This window comes from Cuculus canorus, chromosome 10 (assembly GCF_017976375.1).
Source record: "Cuculus canorus isolate bCucCan1 chromosome 10, bCucCan1.pri, whole genome shotgun sequence".
Lineage (NCBI taxonomy): Eukaryota > Metazoa > Chordata > Aves > Cuculiformes > Cuculidae > Cuculus > Cuculus canorus.
Window position 1 is genome coordinate 17,687,163 of NC_071410.1, and position 21,662 is coordinate 17,708,824.

Here is a 21,662-nt window from a genome sequence, read left to right on the forward strand (position 1 = left end):
GCAGGTGCATGTCACCGACTCGGAGGAAGCAAGGAAGAGCACAGCACCAACCACCATGGGTGGCTCGGCTTTCTGCCACATGGCTCGTTTCCTCGCTGCTGGCAGCTTCCACAGCATCAGGCTCATGAGGCACCTGACTACACACAGGTAATGATTATAAAGCCAGCTCAAGTGGGGCTAAAAGTACACAAAGATTTACCATAAAAGCAAAGAAGTACAGTCCTCTCCAAGTAAAAAGGCAGGACTTTAAACCTAACAGGTGGATTACATCAAAATTATTTTGCTTCCAATTTTCAAATATTTTTTAAATCCCCTCACAGAGCAGGAATTGTTATTGCCATAAAGCGACAGCGATTGCAGTGTTCAATGTTCAGACTGCCCATCTCTCCCAGGGCCAACCACACACCCAAAGACGATGTCCGCACGGCCCCCACACGAGGACCACAGCAAGGCCTGGAGCATCCACGGCTGCCCTCCTCGGATTCTGCCCGAGGAAAAGACTTTTTTAATGTTGCTTTTCATTCATGACAGGGTATAAACTTTAAGCAGACAGTTTGCTGTTGTGCTGCAGGGAACCAGCATGATTGGTTTGCTATTACTCCGGGAAATGGGAAAACCTTATTATCTGAGAAGTGCTGCTGCACCTCATGGCTGCATCATATGCCCGGGATGCCAGCCTGAGACAGCCCCCTTTGTCTGGGAACACCTTCTCCCAAAGCCTCCCCGCGTCCGTCATGGTCCTGCAAACACATCCAAGTCTTTTCACATCTTTCTTTCCAAAGACAGGAAAAAAATACACAAGCAATCGACCACAAAACCATACAGGAGGCATCACCATCTCCAAAGAGGAGGACACCGGCACTCCCCATACCGGCTATGGAAGTGAAAAACCCACTGGCCACAATCCTTTCCTTTTTTTTTTTTAATCCAGAAGAGACTCCCCTTTATCCCGAGCTCAATGTTTAAATGGGCTGCCAGAGCCTCCCCTCCAAAAGGTAACAGCAAACACAAAAAAGGAGAAACACTCACCCCATCCCCCAAAGCAAAAGCGTGGGGTGAGGGGCAGAGAGAGAGGATGAGGAGCACGGGGAAGCCAACCGGCTGCTCCCCTTTTCTGCCTCCCTTTTATTTCTGCTGAGTGCAGTAACACTTGAACTGGCTCTCTTTATTTGCAGCCGGATATGCACTTTCAAAGATACTGTACCACTGTGTAGGCCAAGCAGGAGCTCTCTTTCTTCCCTCAGTTAGAGCTTTGGGGAAAATAATTATTCACCAGAACCGCCACCGTGAGCAGAGAAAGCTAAATCAATGTAGCTTTGTATGGGCCATTGCCACTGCAAAGCAAACACTCCATCACGACATGGATCAGCGAGAATTTTATCGCCGGGCATCCTTATGCACATCTTTGTGTATTTTTAATATCCATCGTATTCCTTGGCGTGCCCCCTCCCTCCCCACGCTCCGGCATCCCACCCTCCCCGCGGATTTGTCTCGTGTCACTGGCAGCCACGGGGCTTGGCCGCAAGATCCACATGCTCAGTAGGAACATCTTAAACACACAGCCAGGTTTATTCCCTCAAAAACAGAAAAAAGCATCGGTGCATGGCAGATTTATTCACTGAACAGGTTGATTTATTTAACAGACTTGACATACATCAAAACCTACTATGGGATTACATAATTGTTACCCATTTAGCAGGTCTGGTTCTTTTGTCAAGCGTTTGTTTTTAAGAAACGATTCACCGAAGACTGCTGCCTTGTGCACAGCTCACGTACCCTAACAAACGCCGTCTTGCGCGGGGTGTCAGCCGAAGGGACTTCAAATCGCATTCTACCTGCTCACACACTGCCGTTATTTCAGTTTCTCTATCCTTCCCTTACCACAACTCAAAATCCCCAGGCCCGAGCGGGTACGGGTGCACACCAGTCACCATTCAGCAGGCTCTGCACAGCGGTTACCACATCCCCGTGCTGCTCCGGCGGGTGCCTCCAGCAGCCAGAACACACCACGGCACGGTGGTGGTTTATAATGGCTATAAACTGGAGAGGGGCAGATTTAGACTGGATGTAAGGAGGAATTTCTTCACTAGGAGGGTGCTGAGGCACTGGACGGGATTGCCCAGGGAAGCTGTGGCTGCCCCATCCCTGGAGGTGTTCAAGGCCAGGTTGGATGGGGCTTGGAGCAACCGGATGGAGCTTTGGGCAGCCTGATCCAGTGGGAGGTGTCCCTGCCCATGGGAACTGGATGGGCTTTAAGGTTCCTTCCAATCCAAGCCATTCTGCGACTGTATGATTCTACGATTCTATGAATGCCAGGATGCTGATGGTCGCGTGGAGGTTTGGGATGAGCAAACCGCTGAGCGGAAGCAGGGAAAAACCTCCGGGAAGGCTGGAGAAGCACAGGGCTGCGTTGTTTTCTAGGCAGGAGGAGGCTCCCGTCGCCACGGCCGCTAGCATCCACCCTCCCGATCCCCCCAAAATACGCACCCATCCTGCGCTCCTCGGCAGCGGGAAGGCCGGGCAGCATCCCCCCCCGGACACGGGGGATCCCCGCGGTGCAGGCAGCCCCGGTGCCCCGCATCCCCCCGCAGCCGGGGGGGGCTCAGCGGGCGGAGCTGCCCGCCCGGTCCCCGCGCCGGTGCGTGACGGCATCCAGCGCCGCGCCCGCACCGGGGATGCGGCCCCAGACAATGAGCGATCGCGGGGCAGAGCGACCTCCGGGCCACGCCGCCCCTGCCCTTGTTCTGGCCGGGCCGCGGGGCGGAGGAGGCCGGGGGGATGCAGGGAGGGTGCGGGGGGAAAGGACGATGCGGGGATGCGGCGGGGAGGCAAGGGGGGTGGGGGGCTGCAGGAGGGGGGGGCAGGAAGGATGCGGGGCTGCAGGAAGGGGGATGGAGGGAGGGATACGGCGGGGAATGTGGGGGCAAGAGGGGTGCGGAGCTGCAGGAGGGGGGATGGAAGGGGCTGCGGCGGGGGGGGCGTGAAGGGGTTTGCGGGGCTGCAAGAGGGGGGCGATGCGGGGATAGGAGAGGTGCAGGGCTGCAGGATGGGGGTGGAGAGGGAAAAGATGCGGGGATGCGGCGGAGGGGACGACAAGAGGGGTGCGGGGCTGCACGAGGGCGGAAGGAGGGGGAAATAAAGCGCGAGAAGGGGGGACAGGAGGGGTGCGGGGGGCAGGGCGATGCGGGGATGCGGCGGGGGGGCGAGAAAGGTGCGGAGTGGCAGGAGGGGGGATGGAGGGGAGGACGATGCTGGGAGGCGTGGAGGGACGACAAGGGGGGTTCGGGGTGCAGGAGAGGGGGATGAAGGAGGGATACGGGGGGAATAGGGGAGCAGGAGGCATCCGGCGCTGCAGGAGAGGGGTGCGATGCGGGGATGCGGCGGCGGGGAAGGAGAGGGGGACGATAAAGGGATGAGGCGGGGGGATACGGGGGTACGGGGGAGCGATGCAAGCTGGGGGATAGAGGGAGCAATACGGCGCGGAATAGGGGGGCAGGAGAAGGGGGGTCTGCGGGGGGTGGGGCTCGGGAGGGGGGATCTGCGGGGGGGTCGGGGCGGGGGGGCTACGGGCGGCACCGGCGAGCCGGGAGAGGGGGAGGGAGGCGCCCCCGTGCCCCGCGCCGCCCCCCTCCCGCATACACACACCGACACGGCGGCCCCACCACCTCCCCGCAGGCCTCCGCGGAGGCCGGCGCTGCCATCCGCCCCCCCGCGCTCCCTCTTCCCGCGGAGGGGGCCGGGGCCGCTGCTGACTCACCCGGTGCCGGCCCGCGGGGGGGCGGCGGTGCCGGCGCAGCCCCCGCCCGCCCGGCGGTGTCGCGGCGGCGGCGGCGTCGCTCAGCGCGGCTCCATGCGCCCCGGGCCCCGGCGCGCGCAGGTGGACGCGCCCGCCCCGCGCGCGCCGGCCCCGCCCTCCGCGCGCGCCGCGGCCCCGCCCTCCCCATCCCCGCCGCCGCCGCAGGGATTGGCCACGCCTCCCCGCGCGCGCCGCGGCCACGCCCCCGCCCCGCGGCCACGCCCTTTCCACCCCGCCGTCTATCTTGGCCACGCCCCCTCCGCACTCTCCCCGCCCTCCACCGCAGGGCTTGGCCACGCCCCCCGCCCACCCCATGTCCTCCTCAGGGCTTGGCCACGCCCCCTCGCCTGCTCCAACACCCACCTCAGGGCTTGGCCACACCCCCTCCGTGCGAGCCGGCCCCGCCCCCTCGTCACGGCAGGGCTAGGCTCCGCCCCACTGCCCGCCCCAGGGCTTGCCTCTCCGCGCGCTGCCCTCCCCATCCCCGCCGCAGGGCTCGGCCACGCCCCCCAACCGCCACAACCTCAGCGCGCCGGCCACGCCCCGGCCGCCCCAGCCACCACAGGGCTTGGCCACGCCCCCCTCGAGACAGGGACAGGCCATGGCCCCCATCCCGGCCCCCATCCCGCCCCCCATCGCCGCAGGGATTGGCCACGCCCCCCTTCGCTCGCGCCGGCCACGCCCTCCCCACCCCGCCGCCGGGCCCAGCTTCGCCGAGGCACGAAGGGAGTGGCGGGGGGTGTACGCGCTGTCGGGCGCTGCCGCTCCCCCCGCGCCGCCCCAGCTCATTCAGGCGGTGCCGGGCGGCGCCGCCGCCATTGTTCCCCGATCGGCGCCCGTCACTTGTGTTAGACACGCATCCCGCGGGCGCGCGCGCCACCACCGGGCATAAAGGGCGCGCGGCCCTGAGGGGGGAGCGAGCAGCCCCGCCGCCCCTTCCCCAGCCCCGCTCCGAGGGCGCCGCCAGCCCCAAGGAAAGAGAGGAGGGACGGACGGATCCCCGCTCTCAGCTCCACTTCACGGGCAGAGCTCCTGCCCTGCACAAGTTCATCCGGCAGAGATCCCAAACCAGACACATGGACCTCACCCGCTGCTGAAGCGAAGCACCATGAGCCTTAGCCCTTGGGTTTAATTCCACAGCACAGAGGTTCTTATTCCCGAATTACCACTTGGCTTTACATGGAATTGTGTTGCCTTTTCATCCCAAGCAACACAGCACACAGGGTCTAAAAAGTTAGTACGCTAACTAAGGTAATAGTGGGACTAAGGTGTTAAAATACAAGTCCTTGTTCACACATCACCAGAGGGAATCATAAAATAGTTTGGGGTGGAAGGGACCTGAAAGCCCATCCAGTTCCAACCCTCTGCCATGGGCAGGGACACCTCCCACTGGATCAGGCTGCCCAAGGCCCCACAAGTGCTCTCTAAAATAAATATCTGTGAAAACACTCGCTTCCTTTGAACCTCAGCATCCTCCAGTTCTTCTCCTGAAGCACTGACAGGCGGGTACGCTCTTGCAGTTCACCCCGCACCAACCGAAAGGCTCAGTGAAGTTCAGCTCTCACCTCTTTTAAGCCCCACTTACTGACACAACATAACTACAGCCAGAACAGCACTTTGGCTGAATAGGCAGCAGTCTCATCATTGAATCATGATGTGGAGAGTGGAGAGGCAGAAGGAAAAGGCTGTTTTGTTTAAAGTTTGAGCATCTCTACAGGGCTTGACTGGTGTGGAAAAAACAGAGCCCTCTCCGATATCTTTGAAGGCAAAGCCCTTTTTCTTGAGTCTTGGATGTGCCCACACTAATCTGCACAGAAAGGTTTACATCTGCGAGTTTTTCCTGTTCGTGGTTCTGCAGGGCTGTAGCTCACAAGAAGAAATGCAGTTTCATTCATGTTCATTAACCAAAGACTTCCCTGTTACTGCTGCCATCTCCAAGCAGAGAATCAGTTAAGGAAGACAAGGGCAGAGGGAAAACGTGCTTTGGCAGCTTTAAGATTGCACACCCAGAGCTGTATATCCTCTGTCATATATTTTTACATTACAGTATCACAAGATATGACCGTATTTTTTATTATTATTTGTGGCACTAAATACTGCCACACACAGTGCCAGATGGCGAATATTCAGAGTAAAAATAATGCAAGGCCAATCTTAGAAAGACTCAATGAGAATGTAACAACATGTATTCATCTTGCTTTCCTAATGAACAGAGTTCAAATATTAACAGACTTAAAACCTAGTTTTGCCATTCAGAAGAACAGCACATTACAGCATTCTGTGCACAGAATCCTAGAGTAGTATTGCTTGGAAGGGACCTTAAAGCCCATCCAGTTCCATCCCCCTGTGATGGGAAAGGACACCTCCCACTGGATCAGGCGGCCCAGGGTCCCATCCAACCTGGCCTGGAACACCTCCAGGGATGGGGCAGCTACAGCTTCCCTGGGCAACCTGGGCCAGGGCCTCACCACTCTCAGAGTGAAGAAATTCCTCCTTATATCTAGTCTAAATCTGCCCTTTTCCAGTGTATACCCATTGCCCCTCGTCCTATCACTACAAGCCTTTGGAAACAGCCCCTCCCCAGCTTTCTTGTAGCCCCTTTCAGTTCTAGAAGCTGCTCTAAAGTCTCGCCTTCTCTTTTCCAGGCTGAACAACCCCAACTCTCTCAGCCTGCCTTTCTATGAGAGGTTCTCCAGCCCTCTGATCATCCTTGTAGCTTCCTCTGGACCCATTCCAACAGCTCCGTCTCCTTCTTACGTTGAGGATTCCAGAACTGGACACAATACTCCAAGGTGGTGGTCTCACAAGAGAGGAATAGAGGGGCAGAATCCCCTCCCTCGCTCTGCTGGCCACACTTCTATTGATGCAGCCCAGGACAAGGTTGGTTCCTGGGCTGTGAGTGCACATTGCTGACTCATGTTGAGCTTCTCATTGACCAACACCCCAAGTTCTTCTCCGCAGGGCTGCTCTCTGTCACACCATCCCCCATCCTGTATCGAAATTGGGGATTGCCCCTACCCAGGACCTTGCACTTGGCCTCACAAGATTCACACAGCCCTGCTTCTTCAGCCTGTCCAGGTCTCTCTGGGTGATCCCATCCTTCCCGTGTAGCAACAGCACCCTCATCTTAGTATCATCTGCAAATGTGCACGCACATATGTATTTGTATATGCGTATGTATAACAATTTTAAATTCTTTCTATTTCATTTGCACCTTTCAGGGTCTCACCATGATACACAGGCACATCCATCTTCTTTCCCTCTGTAGAAGGTTATTTTGATCAGTAAAGAAAACCAAATAATTTTGAAATACGTAGGGATGGAAGCAAAAAAACTTTTCCCAGAACCTGGTATTGGTACAAAATACTTTAAAAAAAAATAATATATATAAACAGCTTGAGTCCTAAACTTAACCAGATGGAAACGTGCCTGCAGAGAGTTGGACCTCATTCAGAAGAGTCTGACAGCCAACAGATGAGCCAATTTAGACCATCCTATGCCAAAAATGGTCAATCATGTTATCTTACGTGTGACTTCGCTCTGGCAGATGTCAGCTCTATCCACACAACTTCCAGCATCTTTCTGGAAGACAGGATTATTTTACATACACTTTAAAAAACACCATAATAATGCTTGATTTTTCTGGATCTGTTCCACTTGGTTTCAGCATTTCACAAGAGATTTTTATTAATTTATTTTAAAGATAAATCTGGGTGTTTTTTACAGCCTGCTAGCAGAATAAATGCTTTCCAGTCCAACAAAGTGACTAAAAAAAAAATACTAAATTGCAGTTCAGTGACAGCCTCCCATTTATTTAAATATTAATGAAAAAAAAAAAGCTTTATACCTGTGCAAACCAATTGAGCATCACAGCCTCAGGTTGTGCCAGGGGAGGTTTAGATTGAACATCAGGAAATATTCCTTCACTGAAAGGGTTCTCAGCATTGGGACAGCTGTGCAGGGAGGTGGTGGAGTCCCCATCCCTGGAGGGGTTTAAAGGATGGGCAGATGAGGAACTAAGGGATGATTTAGCAGTGGACAGGTATGGGTGGACTTGATGATCTCAAAGGTCTTTTCCAACGAAACGATTCTATAATTCTATGACCACCTTCCCCGAAGTTAAAACTAAAGTTAAAACTCAAGGATGTTTTTATGATGACTGATTACAATCAAGGCTTGGATACGGAGCTGTTGGAACGGGTCCAGAGGAGGCTACAAAGATGATCCGAGGGTTGGAGCACCTCCCATAAAAGGACAGGCTGAGAGAGTTGGGGTTGTTCAGCCTGGAGAAGAGAAGGCTCCCAGGAGACCCTATAGCGACCTTCCAGTACCTGAAGGGGCTACAAGAAAGCTGGAGAGGGACTGTTTACAAAGGATTGTAGTGATAGGATGACGGGCAATGGGCTTACAATGGATTTACACGGACATTCATCTGAATGAGGAAGACTTTTGGCTCCCGCTTTGGAACGTAACCACTCCATTTCCACAGAACACCACTCGCACCTCACTCCAGTCACTAGGAATAAATCAAGTGTGTTTAACAGATGTCACAGTTTCTGGGCTGTCACAGCTTTCCAACATTTTCTAGTTGATTGTTACAAGACTCCATAAGCCACCAGCAAACCACCATGCTCTGCTCACCACGTTATGACTGAGGACAGGAGCTGTCAGACTGTAAACTCCAAGTTGTCAAATAGCTAAAAGTCACAGATCCAGTAAAAGAACTTAACGTTCCTTTGAAAAGAGCACAGGACTTCACAGATGCGTTCAGGGGCATTTAAGGTCTCCACAAGTGTCTACAGTTCTCCGGTTGGAACAAGATCTCCATAGGACAGCTCAAACACCAGTAAAGCGGCTTTGGTCTGAATCAGAAGCTGCCACTAGACACGAGTCTATATTCCCACTGAATGAATTTCCACAGAGACTTCAATACTCAAGCCTAAAACTACAGCCATTTGTAGGATTTGCCTTTCTAGACACCCACGAGAATCACTGGGACATTCATTTGCCAGAACTTGACTAGTCCGGTAGACTAATTAACAGCTAGAAAGTTTGGGGCCTTACAATAAAAAGCAAAACTCACAAAATAACCAACAGAAAACATTTTTGTCAGCATCTGGAGGTGATCGCACACTGAAAATTATTTTTTTGTACTTATGTTTTTGGAAGTGCTATTTGCATTTGAGTTGCTGTCAGTGACTCCTGTGCTATTTATACCAGGTAATCTTTTTAACATTGCAGGCCAGCTTCAGTTGTTTCCTGTTCCTCTCTTTATTACAAACTGCAGTCTCTGCATTTATATTTAGTACATACATGTGTATTCAGAGCTTGGTGGTGTGGCCCAATGGCTTTATCCGCATGAATTAGGAGCAGAGAGCATTACTCATTGTGAATTACATACCGATCTCCTCTGAGAAGATACAAAGTGTTTGAAACTTATCACTCTGTTGCATCCTTTTTGCAAGGCATGCACTCAGAGAATCATGGAATGGTTTGGGTCAGAAGGGACCTCAAAGCCCATCCAGTCCCACCCCCTGCCATGGGCAGGGACACCTCCCACTGGATCAGGGGCTCTAAGCCCCATCCAAACTGACCTTGAACCCCTCCAGGGATGGGGCAGCCACCACTGCTCTGGGCATCCTGGGCCAGGGCCTCCCCACCCTCACAGCAAAACATTTCTTCCTAACATCTCATCTTGGTCTCCCCTCTTTCAGCTGAAAACCATCTCCCCTCATCTTATCCATGCACTCCCCAATCAAGAGCCCCTCCCCAGCTTTCCTGGAGCCCCTTTCAGTACTGGAAGCTGCTCTAAGGTCTCCCCAGATCCTTCTCTTCTCCAGACTGAACAACCCCAGCTCTCACAGCTGCAGGCTGTGGTGTGGATAAATACTCTTCAGATCATGGTGGAGAGCTGTGGCGTGGTGGAAGTATCCAGCTAATCCTGACAGAATTACAGTAACTAACGTACAAACCTGTGACACAAAATGCACAAAGGAAGTCTGAAGAATCTTTAAGCAACTTACAGCCACTTTTTGACATGAAATATTTTGTGCCTTGAGAATCTTAATACCTGATGGGAATTCCAACCACCAGGTTTGCTGGGAACAGAGCTCGGGCAACAGCAACTGCTTTTAACCACCCCCCCTCAATGCTCCGCACGCTGCCAGTAAGTAGAGGAAACTTCTTGGTTAGTGGCAGCTAAAACTTGCCCGTGCTGAGAAGCAGAACTTTAGCGATGGAGGACTACAGCTGGCCAAGGAAGGTTTCTGTGGTCAGCTGGAGGTTTCCAACATAAAAAATGCCAGGAGATTGATGAGAAAGCACAGGGCTAATGGGGACTGAACACAACTGCCTCTGTGAGTTACAGCGAGGCAGTACGCACACCTCAGCCGAGGGGAATGCTCTGACAGCAGCACCAAGCAGGGACACAGGGTTCTGGGAAACACCAGTGTTCAATGGATACGACAGAAAAGCCTTCACAGAAAGGGTCATGAGGCCCTGGCAGAGGCTCCCGAGGGAGGGGGTGGAGTCACTGTCCCTGGAGGGATTTAAAAGACAAGTAGACAAGGTGCTCAGGGACACAGTTTAGTGGCAGATAGGAATGGCTGGACTCGATGATCCAAGAGGTCTTTTCCAACCTGGTGATTCTACGACTCTATGAAAAGTCTTTGTTCCCACCCTGTGAGAATTGTGTGCACGTACCTCTCTCTGCAAAGCTCTCTCTGACCATTTTGGAAGCGCTGCTATGTAACATGATCACACAAAGAGAGGCCACTGAAAATGAGATGCCTGTACAACCAAAAAAACCACACCAGCCACAGCAGACAAAGGCAGCACCGCACAGGCTGCTGTTATCGGCTTCCTCACATTTCAGGCCGCTCGCCTGCCCAAGCTGGGAAAAGCAGAGGCTGTGGCAGAGCACTCCAGGCAGGGTGCAAGACAGAGGCTACCTGAGAGGGCCCAAGGGAGCACAAGGACCTTGATTGTGCAGCATCCCACCCCACTGAGGGCACCCAGTAAGGCAGCGCTTCCTCAGGATGCGAGGGGAAAAGCCCAGCCGTAGGGCAGGAGCTGCTCATGTTTCCTCCAGTTTATAGGCAGGAAATATTTCAGGGAGAATTGCAGAACTACAGCCCAGGTACGGGGAGAAGGGAGGAAGTAGAGGAACAGAGCAAAGCAAGGTGACATTTAAGGAGAAGACATCAGCTTGCAGGAAGAGTTGCAGAGAAAACTCTTGCAAGAAGCCACTGTTATGGGAGGCCAAGGTCCAGGATTCAAAGTTTGCAGTTCAGGGACTGAATTCAGAAAACCTTCCTTCTGACACTAACATAGGTTTGCTCTCAATTTCTCTTCCTCTGACACTTATAGTTAAATCCTGTAAAATACCGTAAAAAAAAAAAAAAAAAAAAAAAAAAAAAAAAAAAAAAAGAAGAAGTCCCTGCACTATTACAGCTTCAGGACATCGACCGATTCCTAACTTAGAACCTCAGGAAACACTGTTTGCTCAGGCAAATGACATTTTCAGCAACATCCATGGTCTGCACACATCACACACCACTAAACACCGATCAATTCCCTTCACACCCTCAGAGACAAACTTCAGATTTTCTGTGATGCAGCTTTTCAGGTTACTGATCTTTTCAAATCTCTCCCAGTCTCCACTTTAAACAACTCTTGCATACGTACACACACTTTGTTCAAGCAAAGAAGTCCAATCTAGGGCCCCCCAGGATCCTCAAGGTGTCCCCAGGATCTCTTTAGGGTCTCCCAGGACAATTCTAGGGATCCTCGAGACACCCCTAGAGCCTCCCAGGACCCATTTAGGGACGCCCAAGACCCCTCTAGAACCCCCAAGGACTCCTTTAGGCACCTACAGGACCACTCCAGGGCCTCAACGAACCTTCCGGAGAGTCCCAGGACCCCTCTATGGACCCCCGCTGCCCCTTTAGGGACCACCAGGACATTTCTAGAAGCCGCCAGGATCCCTTTGGGGACCTCAAGGAGCCTTCTAGGACTTCCCAGAACCCCTTTAGGGATCCCCAGCCCCTCCTAGAGCCTCCCAGGACTCCTCTAGGATACCCACAACCCATTTAGGGACTCCCAGATCCCCTCCTGAACCCCCCCTAGGAACCCTAGGGCCCCTCTAGGGACCCCCAGGACCCTTCTTGGATCAAAGAGACCCACAGGACTCCTTTAGAGACTCTCAGGGCCTTTTTAGAGCCCCTCAGGACCTCTCTAAGAGCCACAAGAGACATTTTAGTGATGCCCAGAACCCCTTTAAGAGTCCCCCAGGACCACTCCAGGGACCTCAGGACCCGTTTAGGGATCCCCAGGATCCCTCTAGGACTCCTAGGTCCCCTTCTAGAGCCCCTCAGGACCCCCCTAAGAGACCCAGGACCTATTTAGAGCCCCCCAGGACCCCTCTAGAGCTCCCTAGGACCCACTTAGGGATCCCCAGGACCCCTCTAGGACCCCTTCAGGAACAACCAGGACCCGTCTAGGACCCTCAGGAACTCTTTTGGGACCTAAAAGATCCCTCTAGATCCCCCAACACCTCTTTAGGGAACCGCAGGACCGCTCTAGGCCTGCAGGACGCCTTTGGTACCTTTTCCCTGGGAGGTCCTAGAGGAAAACAATGAAAAAAATTAAATGGCTCTTTCTACTTTAAAACCGAAAAGGTTTTATAATAGCAGTAGATGACAGATTTTGAAACACAAACAGCTAAAAGTCTAGAATATGAAAAGCTGTTTAGAAAAGAGCTGTTCCAGATTACAGAGGAGTGGAATTACCAAGGCCCTCAGAAGCTGTGAAAAAGCTCCAAAATCAATCAGTTTTCTCTAAGAAATGGTAAGGCTTTTTAAAGAGACGCCACATATCCTGTCTGAGAGTCTGGCTGTAGGAGGCTCCTCCAATCTGAGGCTCTCCCAGTCAGTTCAAACACCTGCTCTGAGCAGAGACACTGCAGAGTCACAGTGTGCAGATAAAAATTGAAAATAAAATAAATTAAAAAAACAAAAAGGGAGCACGAGGGTTCCTTCTCAGCAGACAAGCGACTTGCCGAGCACCAGGACTGCTTCTCTGAGAGATCTGCTTACAAGCAAAACACAGTGCTCAATGTTTTGCCCGTGTGTGTCTGATAGCATCTGAGCGTGCAGCAGCAGAAGACCCTGCGTGTTCCCAACACCTCAGCTGTGCGACCTCTGCCTTCGCGGGGAGCCACTTCCCCTTTAACTTAGGAAAGTGTGTGTGGAGGGGGGAAACACCCTTCATGCTCTCATCAATACAGATGCCCTTTTTCTTCTTATTTTCTGAATTTCTTGTGTGTAGATGCCCAATTTATAATGGTGAAGCATATTTGTTACCTGCATCGAAGAGGCAGGCAGGCAGACAAGCAGAGAGAGCGCTCATTCCAATACAGCTGTAGACGAGGCCCAAGTGTTCGCCCAGCGACTCCATCACGCAAGCAGCTTTCAGTCACCTCCAGAAACTAACTGCCATTCTTTAAAACAAACCTTCTGTGGCATGACCAGCCTCCTGTTTCAGGAAATGCCTTTGTTCAGAGGTACCTCTTGCCATTCAGTTTGCCTAAAGTTGGACAAAGCCACAGCACGAGTGGCATCGGAACTGATCACAGAATCATAGAATAGTTTGGATTGGAAGGGACCACCTCCTGCCACGGGCAGGGACACCTCCCACTGGCTCAGGCTGCCCAAGGCCCCATCTAACCTGGCCTTGAACACCTCCAGGGATGGGGCAGCCACAGCTTCCCTGGGCACCCTGGACCAGGGCCTCCTCAACCTCTCAGAAAAACATTTCTTCCTAAGAGCTATCATTAATATAGTTGTTTGTTTACTCACTCAAGAATTATTCCGACTTTACCTAGGCAAAGGTGCTGATTTCATGGAACAGACTGCTCCAGCGTGGGTCTTCCGGGTTTACAAGTCCTGCCAGCAGCCTGCTCCAGCATGGGGTCCTCCACAAGGTCACAGCCTCCTTCATGCATACACCTGCTCCACCGTGAGGTCCTCCCTGGGCTGCAAGGGGATCTCTGCCCCACCGTGGGGTCCTCCATGGGCTGCAGCGGGATCTCTGCTTCAGCGCCTGGAGTGCCTACTCCCTCTCTTTCTCCACTGCTCTTGACGTTTGCAGAGCTGTTTCCCTCGCATGTTCTCACTCCTCTCTCCCAGCTGCTCCTGTGCAGGTTTTTATCCCCCTTGTTGAATACGTTATCCGACGGGCACTACCACAATGGCTGGTGGGCTCAACCTTGGCCAGCGCTTGGTCCATCTTGAAGCTGGCTTGAAGCATTGGCTCTATCGGACACAATGAAAGCTCCTGGCAGCTCCACACAGAAACCAGCCCAGCAGCCCCCCTGCTACCAAAATCCGGCCACGCAAACACAGAGCACATGTAGAATCCTGCAAATAGCAAAGACTGAGGGTCCCCACCACTGAACAAGTTTTGACTATTGAAATGAGATTATTATAGCAAAGCTTTCAACGTTATCCAGGTCACTTTCTCCATTAATGACATAATAGAAATTTATGGAAGTCTTTATTGAATCTTAATTGCTTCCTAAGACCACGACTCAAATAGAAAAAATGACCGCGTTCTGCTTTGACTGCTGCAGCAGCTGCTGAGGATACAGAATCCTCAACTCAGAACTTTTAATTTAAGGGTAACTTCACATTCTTCTTATTTACATACCACATGGTTTCTAGGGAGCCACACAATAAATTTGACAAAAGTCAATTCCAGGTCTCTACCAGCTCTTTAAAATACTTCTACTTTTCCTCTAGAATGACACCAATCCCCTTCCCAATAGCCTGGTACAACAGATGCTGTTGAATGGTGAGATGGGCAATTCCAGTATTTAGTTTGCTACTTTAGGCCTCTAATACTATTTTTTTTTCAGGCTTTTCTTATTCTTTACAACGAAGAGTGTTTTAAACCAGAACAGCACTGAAGAATTTAAATTGCATCTTCCTCACTAGCAAATGAGTTCAAATTAGCCCAATTACAATTAAACATGACATATTTATCAACCATTAATGATGAGAAATAATGCAAATCAAGGTCAAATCTGTTTATAATTTAATAACCCACCTCAAGCAACTACCAGGAAAACTTGCCAATACCTAAAAATTGCTGTAAATGACACTCTTAGTCGAGAAGTTTAAAGGTTTTGAAAAAGCTCAGCTCTTGCAGCTGTACTGAACATGAAAGACTGCTGAAGATGTAAAAATAGAACTCCTTTGGTTGAAATTATACCCCTCTGAGACACTAAAAAACCCCAAACCTGCAAAACCCAGGAAGTTTTTTAATGCTGACTTAGAAACAAGAGCTGCACTTCACTGTCATTGTGTGCATTTTTAACCTGTTATGGAAGACCAATCCAGGATCATACTCAGCACGAACAGTTTCCACAGCCTTTCACACTACTCATAATTTCTTCTTCTAGTTTTTTTCTTTCTTCCTCCTTAGACATCTGATTACTTCTCTCTTCCCAGCTTGGATTGTTATGACTACTGAGTACTTTACTGCTCTGTGTGTGCCACATCTCATAATAGAGATTGTTCGGACTTGCAAGGAGGTCGGCGTGTCTGCCACGTTCCACAACCTTACCCTGGAAAAGAAGGGGAGAGTCAGTGATCAGTGTTACCAGATCTTGAGGAATTTAAACACTGTCAATACACGTCCCACAGTTTTACAGTATAGATTACAGCAGATATTGATGAGAAGGAACTTGGGACAGCAACGAAAGACTGAACACGTGGTGCACTGAATTGTGTGTTACGCTGCACACTGAAAACAAGACGCTGTGTCCTTCTCAGTCTTACATAAATGGGAACATTGATGTCTTTTGTCCATCTGCACTAAATTTAAAGGCCATCAACATGGGAAGTTTTACTATCTGAACTGGAAAAGCCATCTAAAGTAAATGCAGACCTCGACATGAGGAGCAAGGTGTTGAACTACTAATGCAAGAGTCACAAGGATATAGCAATATCAACATGTTTGTCTTTACTTGATAACAAACACAAATTAAAAAGCTAAAAGAAAAGAGCATACAGACAGGAATTACTACTGTGTAAGAAAAACACATTTTAAATCAAATCTCAAAGTCAATTAGTGTAAATTGTGTTTTTACATGGGAGCTCAGTAACTTGTGCCGTTACAATTGCCATCACGGAAACCAAGCGTGCAGTTCCTTTCATCTGAGCTGTTCTCAAGAGCAAAGCCGATTTATTGGCTACCACTGTGGAAACAGGAAGGAAGAGCTGGAGAGGAGAACTCATACCCCACAGACAGCGAAAGAACACTACTCCTCAAAAACCAGACTCATCCTTTTTCTTCATGATACACATTGACATTCATTGACTGCAAATTAAAATCATGCATTTGTTCTCCAGCTATTCTTTCCTTTGGGAAAAGACTGCTTTATATGGACAACCATGTGGATTTTATTAGTTCTAAATCAGATCTACAATTAAATCTACTTTCTTGAGACAGTGACTGATGAACACTTGGGAGAAAAAAATTGGGTCTTGTCACTTCTCTTACTGGTCACACTGGTGGAACTGAAACATACCTGCAGAGTCTATTTAACAACTTTAAGTGGTTAATTTGGAGAGCTCAGTGTAGTGGAGACTGGGCTTTGGAATTACGGCCTTTTTTAATAACCTTGAATCATCATAAAAAAATGTAACTACTCTGTTCAGCTTCATAAAATCATGGATTGGCTTGGGTTGGAAGGAACATTAAAGCCCATGCAGTTCCACCCTCTGCCATGGGCAGGGACGCCTCCCACTGGATCAGGGGCTCCAAGCCACATCCAACCTGGCCTTGACCACCTCCAGGGATGGGGCAGCCACCACCACACGGGGCAACCTGGGCCAAGACCTTCCCACCCTCTCAGGAAAACATTTCTTCCTAAGATCCGTCATTAATACAGTGTTTGTTTACTCACTCAAGAATTATTCCGATTTTACTTAGGCAAAGGTGCTGAAATAGTGATGTTGTATTTCCATCGCTAAGCAAACCCAGTCACAATCATCTCATCTCCTCTCCACCACTGAGTCTTATTTACCCGGTTGCTAACATAGCACTCATCAATCAAGCTGTGATGACGAGAGACAACTTTCTGCTGAGCACACACCAGTGATGCCTCGTGAAGCAGTCGGGCACTTGCAGTCATGCACCGCGCTACCTTACTCATTCACAACCTTTACTACACCACCATTATTCATGAAAGCGAGCACCCTCGCTGTTTTACAGTGCCAGGTTGTGCTTTTATTTTTAATTTAACAGCTACACTATAACATAAAACACAGTCTTAGTAAGCTGCGAAAACTTGCATTGAAAACAAAAAGTCACAGATTTCCTACGTTAAACATTTGCAAGATGTTTTAACACAGTTACATAAAGGATACACCTTGGGAAAGGATTTTTCAGCAACAGCTGAAAAAACAAGTAGATCCAAAACAAATAAAAAACCCCACAGAGCAGTGCAAATGATTTATTCCATTTTGAGATTTGTATGAAGCTGAGATTTGTATAACAGCCACATATGTCACCATTTTATAAGATTTTGTTTTAATTCCCCACGAAATCATTTAACGGACTGCAGGAATCATTTCTTTTGGATATGCATATTTTAGTCACTAAATACACCTATGATCACACACACATAAACAGTAGCTGAAAAAAATGAACGCAGAGATAAATTTAACATCTATTCTCAGCAGATTAGAGCACTATATTTTCATCATTATCAGTTAAAACAGGAACTATGAAGTTATAATAAGGACATTTTATTTTAAATCTATTGCCAGATAGAATCGTAAGGGTAATAAAGGCAAGAAAGTGATGTTATGATGAAATGATGAAAATGATAAGGGTAATAAAGAAGAAAATGGCATTAGGACAGACTGAATAAGAGGTCACCGCTGAATAGTGGTATTGGTAAATCACATTGAAACTTTTTTCCCTTATGAGAGAAACATACAGAAAGAAGATAATCACAGACCAGTGTTCAGATTTATAACATTATTAGACTGAGCAATCCTGCAGCAGCTTTATCTGCATGGAAACAGAAGACGCCGTCCTCTCTCTTTCCATAAAAGAAAAAACCCAATGGATGTATGTGAAAAATAAGACACTCGCTGAGTAATGAGAAAAAAGCATAAATCGGGGGAACACATGAGGAATCCATATCTGACAGAAGCATGTTGTAAATTAGATGAAAAACACGCACCATTCAGCCAGTTCCAGGGCATCAAGTGAAATTTGTCATAATCCAAATAAAGAACATGTAATAAAATGGACTACGCAAATGAAGTAAAAACACAACTTCCAAGTGTCACACATCAAGTTTCTGCAACTGATAAACGGGCAGCTGCAAACAAGAGCAATAGGTAAAATGCAACCCCGGGGCTGGTATTTCTAACATGGTTCCTTTCCGAAGAACGAACCTGCAGCAGCTTGGTGGGAGTACAAGATGTCAGAACGGCCACACAGACTCTAGCACAAATGCTGACATTATGTGAGAAACACACCCCGCAGGGGGATCACCTCACCTGATCCAGCACAATGATTTCATCGGCATCGACCACCGTTGACAGCCTGTGAGCGATGAACACTGACGTTCGGTGTCTCACCATGTCCCTCATGGCACTGAGGATATTCTGCAGGATTAAAACAGACAAACTCTTACACACTCCTAGGTGGCACAAAGGGAAATAAAAAGCTGTCTGGAGATATGCCAGTTACGGTAAATAAGGTTTGAGAAACATCTCTAGTACTGCGGTAGCTTTACAATAAGAAATGGCTACAAGCACCTGTAGAAGAAACAGAAGAATCCCAAACATGAAATATCTGTGGTTCCGATAAAGTCCTCGAACTGCAATCCCCCTCCTTTATCCACAGAATAACACAAAGGACAAAGGGACAAAGGACGAAAACTGTTATTTAACTTCAGGGAAAAACTTCCCCGTGCAGCCACGCTACAAAAGCAACCTGAACAGCAGGAGAGGCACCTGGAATCGTAAATCAGCACAATAATGGCACCACTTTCAGTCAATGAAAATTACAGAAAAAAAACCCTCTCAATATCCTGCCAATGTGAAACAAAGTTAAAGCAATCCTGGGAATTATCGCTCTATCCACTGCCTCCTCCATGAGCTCTCTCTCACCCTCCCAAACCGCAGTCAGACGCAAGCAAGCCTCACCGGGAACTGATGCCCCTGCTACAGGGAGGGAAGCATCCGTGTTATTGTCCTGAAAAACACTCGCCTTTCTCAGAAAACATTTCAATTCTCAGACACACTTCTGTGGAAAGGACTTGTTTTTGTTTGCTGTCTTTGAAATGCGGTTCTGCTGTGAAACACTAGGCTTATAATTCTTGCAACAAATACAGCAAAACAGAAGGGAGAAAGAACCCAAGCAGCGTTTTGTAGTGCTGCATGTGTTATGAACTTTTCTGGTCCAAGAAGGAACTGAACTGCATCTGAACGCTGAATCAAACAGATGTATGGTTTGTACTACAACTTCTTTGTATTTGGAAAGTGAAAGTAATTTAGTGATTACAGGTCAGTAAATTTGCTCAATAACCTGCATAAGTGAATAAAAAACACAGCTCTGGCTCCAGTTCTCAATGACATTAGTTTGTGGAATCACTGCTGGTGCTGCGAGTTCTGTGTTTAAGCCAAGACACGGTGATGAAGCCGGATGCAGTTGCTGTGGTAGGGTCATGACACTCACGCCACAACGCTCTGATGTTACACAACCCTCCCTGGGAAATGAATCCAAATTAAAACCTACCTAATTTGCATCTCAGAAGGCTGCCACACAACAAGCAAGAGGTTTTCTGTTCTGCATTATGTCACAACTATTTATAAGACTATTTTAATGAATGATAAGTGGCATCGAGGCACTTTTTCGAGTGGATTGGAAAGCTTCACACTCTGTGGCCACGTGAGGTATTTGCAACAGCTTCAAGAGATGAACGTTTACTGCTGAATGGGACCTCAAGAGTGTAAAACAGAACCCAGAGACAGAGCCAATATCCTTCCCTGTGTCTCAGGGTAAACAGAGACTCAGTCTGCTCTGGCCTTTGGGAAATGGACTTGGCCATTGGATCTTGTAATAATAATGTCAGGAAAACACACAATAGCAATTTGGCAAAAGATTCTTCCTGAGAGGAGAACGAGGAAACAGCATCGGAATTGAGACACTATTACATGACTTGTTTCGTATTTTTTTTATCCCAACTTACCTCTTCTGTAATTGAGTCTAAAGATGATGTGGCTTCATCATAGAGGAAAATAAGCGGGTCCTTTAGCATTGCTCTGGCAATTGCAACTCTCTGCTTTTCTCCTCCTGAAAGGGGGTAAGCCAGGGAAGGGGGGAAAACAAAAAAGAATGAGGTTACAACCAGGACATTCTCAACTCAACAGCATTGGGGGTGGCTCTTTATTTTGTTTTTAAATGTACATCACACTTCCTGCTGCTAAAGGTCTGCACGTTACACAGGACAGCACAGAGGTTCCTGCTCCCTGGAAACTTCAAAGATCGCTTATCCCTTTAGAAAAGGATAGAGAACTCAAGATGACCAGACATTTCTGAGCGTATTAGCACACACATTACTGGAGCTCATTCATCACTAGGGTTTGCCAATACTCATCTAATTTGTTCAAAATAAGAAATTGAAGCTACTACTTTAATGGCAGGTACCCACTAACCTTTTCTATCATCTCAGAAATCCAGTGTCTGAGAGTTATTTTACATACTCTTTTTTCCTTAAATACAAACAAAACAGAGAAAGAACACACTCCCCTTCACTTTCTAAACACCACTTCGATTAAAGCACTGTTAGAGAGGACCTTTAAGGTCATTGAGTCCAACCTGATGTTAACCTAGCACTGCCAAGCTACCATTAAACCAAGTCCCTCAGCACTTCAGCCATCCATCTTTTAAACTCCTCCCGCCTGTTCCAATGTCTGACAACCCATTTGATGAAGATTTTTTTCCTAAAATCCCATCTGAACCACAACACAAGGCACATTGATTTGAGCAACGTGATCAACTGAAAGACACTCATGCTCACACAGGAGGGCTGGTCTATAAGGTCTTTAGAAGGTCCCTCCCACCACAAACCATTCTACTCCTCTGTATACATATTTCAAACATATTGTTAGTCAAGTCCTCTTTCTAGAAATTATCAGTTTGGGGAGACAGGTGGCATAAGAGAAATCTTTCAACATTATCACAGTTCTCTACAGTTCCGCCAGTACCTATTTCATATCTTCAGCTCACTCACACAGAGCTGCGCTTCATATATTTTACCTTCCTTCTAACCTTCTCTGCACCGCCCTTTTGCAAAAGCGCATGCCTTCTCCTGCACACATGTTCTAGACACAGGACACAGGCGCATTGTTTCAGAGAGATCAGGACTCCTTCACAGTAAGAAACACCTTAGACAGCTCACTCTCTTCGCATCACGCATTTCTGCCGGAACAAGCTGCATTCCTGCGCTCCTGCCTCTGCACTGCCACATCCCCAGAAAAATCACAGAAACATGGAATCACAGAACAGTTTGGGTTTTAAAGGGACCTCAAAGCCCACCCAGTTCCCCTCCCTGCCATGGGCAGGGACACCTCCCACTGGATCAGGTTGCTCAAAGCCACATCCAACCTGGCCTTGAACGCCTCCAGGGATGGGGCAGCCACCACAGCTCTGGGCAACAAGGGCCTCCCCACCCTTACAGGAAAATATTTCTTCCCAAGATCTCAGTCTTCCCTCTTTCAGCTTAAAGAGACAATGGTGTTTGCACGGTGGTTTTCCTTCGCTACTATCACCCTAATGA

The 21,662-nt window shown here is 49.1% G+C and overlaps 2 protein-coding genes across 2 annotated transcripts in view; both read right to left on the reverse strand.

Moving 5' to 3' along the window:
- NEXMIF (neurite extension and migration factor) overlaps positions 1-3,871 on the reverse strand; it is a 189,178-nt gene extending 185,307 nt beyond the window's left edge. Inside the window, 1 exon segment of the mRNA XM_054075703.1 lies at positions 3,758-3,871. The gene's annotated coding sequence lies outside the window, so the exon portion shown is untranslated.
- A 10,462-nt stretch (positions 3,872-14,333) lies between these two features.
- ABCB7 (ATP binding cassette subfamily B member 7) overlaps positions 14,334-21,662 on the reverse strand; it is a 41,213-nt gene continuing 33,884 nt past the window's right edge. The window contains exons 14-16 of the mRNA XM_054075722.1: positions 20,073-20,176; positions 18,376-18,483; positions 14,334-15,422 (exon numbers count right to left, since the gene is read on the reverse strand). Of these exons, the coding sequence (XP_053931697.1) occupies positions 15,204-15,422; positions 18,376-18,483; positions 20,073-20,176 (431 nt within the window). The 3' untranslated portion in view covers positions 14,334-15,203. The remainder of the gene's footprint in view (positions 15,423-18,375; positions 18,484-20,072; positions 20,177-21,662) is intronic.